This window comes from Oryza brachyantha, chromosome 10, assembly GCF_000231095.2.
Source record: "Oryza brachyantha chromosome 10, ObraRS2, whole genome shotgun sequence".
Classification (NCBI taxonomy): Eukaryota; Viridiplantae; Streptophyta; class Magnoliopsida; order Poales; family Poaceae; genus Oryza; species Oryza brachyantha.
The window spans coordinates 6,811,760-6,815,480 of NC_023172.2; the positions used below are offsets into that span (position 1 = coordinate 6,811,760).

Sequence of the window (3,721 nt, forward strand, 5' to 3'; positions counted from 1 at the left end):
TTGAAGAGAGTTACCGATGCCATTAATTAGCCTCTGCCGACAGTCCATGAGCCCTGCTCACCAGGTAACCATCACTTGCTACTCCAAAAGACAAAAATGTGTGCCCACCCTGCTGGCCACATGCTTCTTGTTTAATTTCACTTGCAATTATGGCCAAGATATCCCCAATTGATTCCCATATCTTCTCTTGATGCCAATATGCCATTGAAAAAATCTTCAAAGCTAAGTCCACTCAAGTTTCTATCAATGAGATGTATGCACACCACTAATAATTGCCTTTAAAAACCCAAATTGCACCATTGCATTGAACAAGAACCACATAAAATCTCATCAATTCACTAGTGCTAAAATGAAATAATGTTAGTTTAGGAGCGTGAATTCTAAACTCTCGAGGGGACATCACCTCATCGGCTTCTCGTCTATTACATGCTATCTAAATAATTATCAAAAAATAAGAAGAAAATTATGAAGATAGATTAGTATGGGATATATTACTACACAAACATGCAAGTTAAAATATGACTTCTACAATTCATAACAAAAATAACAAATTAAACTGTGAATAGTATACACATTCTCACAATCATATATTTGTTATTTTTGCTATGATTGTAGAAGTCATAATTTAGCTTGCATGTTTGTGTGATGATATATCACATATTAATCTATCTGCACAAATTTTTTTATATTTTTTGATAACTATTTAAATAACATACAATATACGAAGTAATGTCTCCTCGGGAGCATAAAACAGTTTCGCTTAGTTTAGCTTAGATATTTTGTTCCTCCACATCCAAATCCATCCACACGGGTAGCTTTCGCTCATGTCCCCATCCTGTCTCCATCTTCTCTCTTCTTCTATAAGGACGGCTTGTATCCTCCTCATCCTATGCACCGCTGCTCGTGAATTCTGAGCTCTCGACCCTGCAAGAACTTAGAGTCACAAGGTTGCTCAATGGCTGAGGAAAGCAAGTCCGGCTCTGGCTCCGGCGACCTGCTGTCGAGCGGCAAGGTGGTGGCGCAGGCGACCATGTCGGCGTTCCAGCAGAAGAGCGTGGAGGGCGTCGACAAGAAGGAGGTCGCCGGCGCCGCGGCGGACCTGCTGCACTCCGCGTCCACCTACGGCAAGCTCGAGGACAAGCCCGTCGGGCAGTACATCGAACAGGCGGAAGGGTACCTCAAGAGTTTCAGCTCCGGTGGCGCGGCGGCGCCGCCACCGCCAGCCGGGGAGGCCGCGCCGAAGCCCGCGGCGGCGGAGGAGCCTGCAGCGCCGCCTGCTGAGAAGGAAGGCAGCAAGGCACCGGCGTCGGAAGGGTTCGGGCTCGACGACGTCATGAAGGGCGCCGAGTCGCTGATGGAGAAGAAGGGTGGAGGGGAGGAGAGCGCCGGGAGCGGCGGCGGCGCCGGCGGGCTGTTCAAAATGGCGCAGGGTTTCATGAAGTAGAGGCGGCTCTGCTGCACCGATAGCTTAGCTGCATGCATGTATGCGTGTTTATGCTTTAATTGGCTTGTTAACTGCTGATATGTGTACTCTGTGTGCTTAATTTGTAAATGTCTCTGAGCTTTCTGTTTGCTTGTATGGTGAATAATGCCATTCTATGCTGGATCTGTGGTGTATATGTTCTCTGAAATGTAAAAATAAGAAACGGCAGACTTCCTGTGTAAAATATCTTGTTTTTGTTCCTGAAAAAACTAGTTCGAAAAAGAAACTCTCTTACCAATTCGTTGGTTACTGGAAATTATTTGTTCATGGGCAGAGAGACACATTGTGTAAGAAGAAAATTTTCAGTATTTGTTTAAATAATGGATAGGAATTTGGCTTCTACATCCACATGTTTATATGCCAAGCTAAAATTATAAATTAAATGAGAGTTTAGTTTGGATGCAAGCTACATCGAGGCTCTGATTTGACGATACCCATGTCATCGTTGCCGAGCTTGCCGCCATGCGACACAGCAGCTCCGACTGCACGGTTGGAGGAAAACTAGACCTAGTAAGCACCAGCACCCTTGGAGGAAAACTGCAACGCGTTATCGTTGCCAAGCCTCGCCACACACCCAACTGCAAGATAGCTCCGACTCCACCTAACAGCAACCAAACTCGAGTGCTGATCGTTCACTAGGGATAGGGAGGGGCTAGGGCAGCAAGAACCTCGTCAAACAACCTAGGCTACCTGAATGACGCAAGGGAGGCAGAAGACTGACACTGCATAGGTAAGTTTCTCCTAAGACGGTACCCCCAAGGTGGATGCAACATGAACGCTGCCACTGCTCGTCCAAAGATGACAAGGTTTTCACCCGGAGAAGAGACTGGTGGACAGACGCTAAAACGACACCTCCAAGGAGGGTAACGGTGCCTAAGGCGTCGTCATCGTCAGGTCGGTTACCGACCATGGCTTCCGCCAGCGAGTTCCACCCAGCCGTAAACCATTACCCGCACACCCCCGGTCATTGCCAGCCACTCACGATGTCCCAGTACCCCGCATCCGCGCGCCATCACCGTCAAAGCCGGCAAAGGCGGCCACAGCCCCTAGCCGTTGGGCGACGTCCAGCGTCGTCCCCAGCTAGCGTCGTCATCAGATCTACTACCGAAGCGAATCTGCATAGCCTCCGGCGGCGTTGGCAGTGCTCCTCCCGGCAGCACCGCCGTTTTGGTCCCCTCCGTCACACGCCGCCGAAAAGCCGTCTCCAGGCCCTGCGAGCCGCTAGGCGCCGTCGCGAGCCACCGCGCGCCACGACGAGGCTGCGCGCCGCTGGGCATCGCCGCGGGCCACACGCCGCTGGCCGTCACGAGGCTGCGTGCCGCCGCAAGCCATCGCTCAGAACGAGCCTTCGTGCGCCGGTCGCCGCCGCCCGTCGTGAGCCTGCCAGCCCGTCGCGAGGCCGCGCACCGCCGCCAGCCGTCGTGAGACCGCATGCCGCCGCCAGCCGTCACGAGGCCGCGCGCCGCCGCCCGACACGAGCCTCCGCGCGCATTCGCGCCAGTTGCCGCCACCCGCCATGAGCCTGCCCGCCTATCGGCGTCGTCGTTCGCTGCTGCCGACCTACACTGCACGCCCTTCGTTGTGGACGCTCTGGTTCCCCCTGCCGGGCGCCTGTGGAGGAGGTAGAGAGCCTCGCCGCCGCCGTCATTGCGGCCGGCCAGCTTGCCGGCGGCCACTCGGGCGACGGCGAGGAAGGGAGAGGATGGAAGGGGCAGCGGCGGGGAGGATTTGGTCGCCCCTGCCGCCCGAGGGTTCGGGCAGCAAGGGTCTTTGGGTGGTTGTTGTAGAGTTGCGGTGCAGCTCATGTGCTGTGAGTCGTTCCGGCCATGAGTTTTTCTTTTCTGTAACCCGTCTAGGGTTTTTACTCCTTAATAAAATCAATCAACAGTCCTTCTGTCGGGTTTTTTCAAAAAAAAAATAGATGAGAGTACCGAGACTCAAAAGAATAGCAAAGACAAAAAGACCTTAGGCACAGCAGGGGACAAATGCATTCGAGTTCAAAGAAGGAAAAAAAATTCTATTTTACTCTTCCAAACTAAGTGATTGAACCACTTAACCACTTAAACTATTTTTAGGCTCATTTCTTGTCTAATCTGCAAACGACTACTCATCTAATGTAGCTTCAGCTTCTAGGAAAAGAAAGAAAGAAAAGGCCGAATACAACAACCGTACTCAACAAGCCACCACAAATGCAATAAGAATGCATAAGGGTGTACCGAGGAAAAACTAAGGCTCACT

At 51.5% G+C, this 3,721-nt stretch overlaps 1 protein-coding gene across 1 annotated transcript; it reads left to right on the top strand.

The window, feature by feature from the left end:
- Positions 1-873: 873 nt before the first annotated feature.
- LOC102701481 (nodulin-related protein 1-like) lies at positions 874-1,667 on the top strand. Its single transcript, XM_006662208.3, has one exon. The coding sequence runs from the start codon at positions 956-958 to the stop codon at positions 1,442-1,444; it is 489 nt and encodes a 162-aa protein (XP_006662271.2). The 5' UTR covers positions 874-955; the 3' UTR covers positions 1,445-1,667.
- The last annotated feature ends 2,054 nt before the right edge of the window (positions 1,668-3,721 follow it).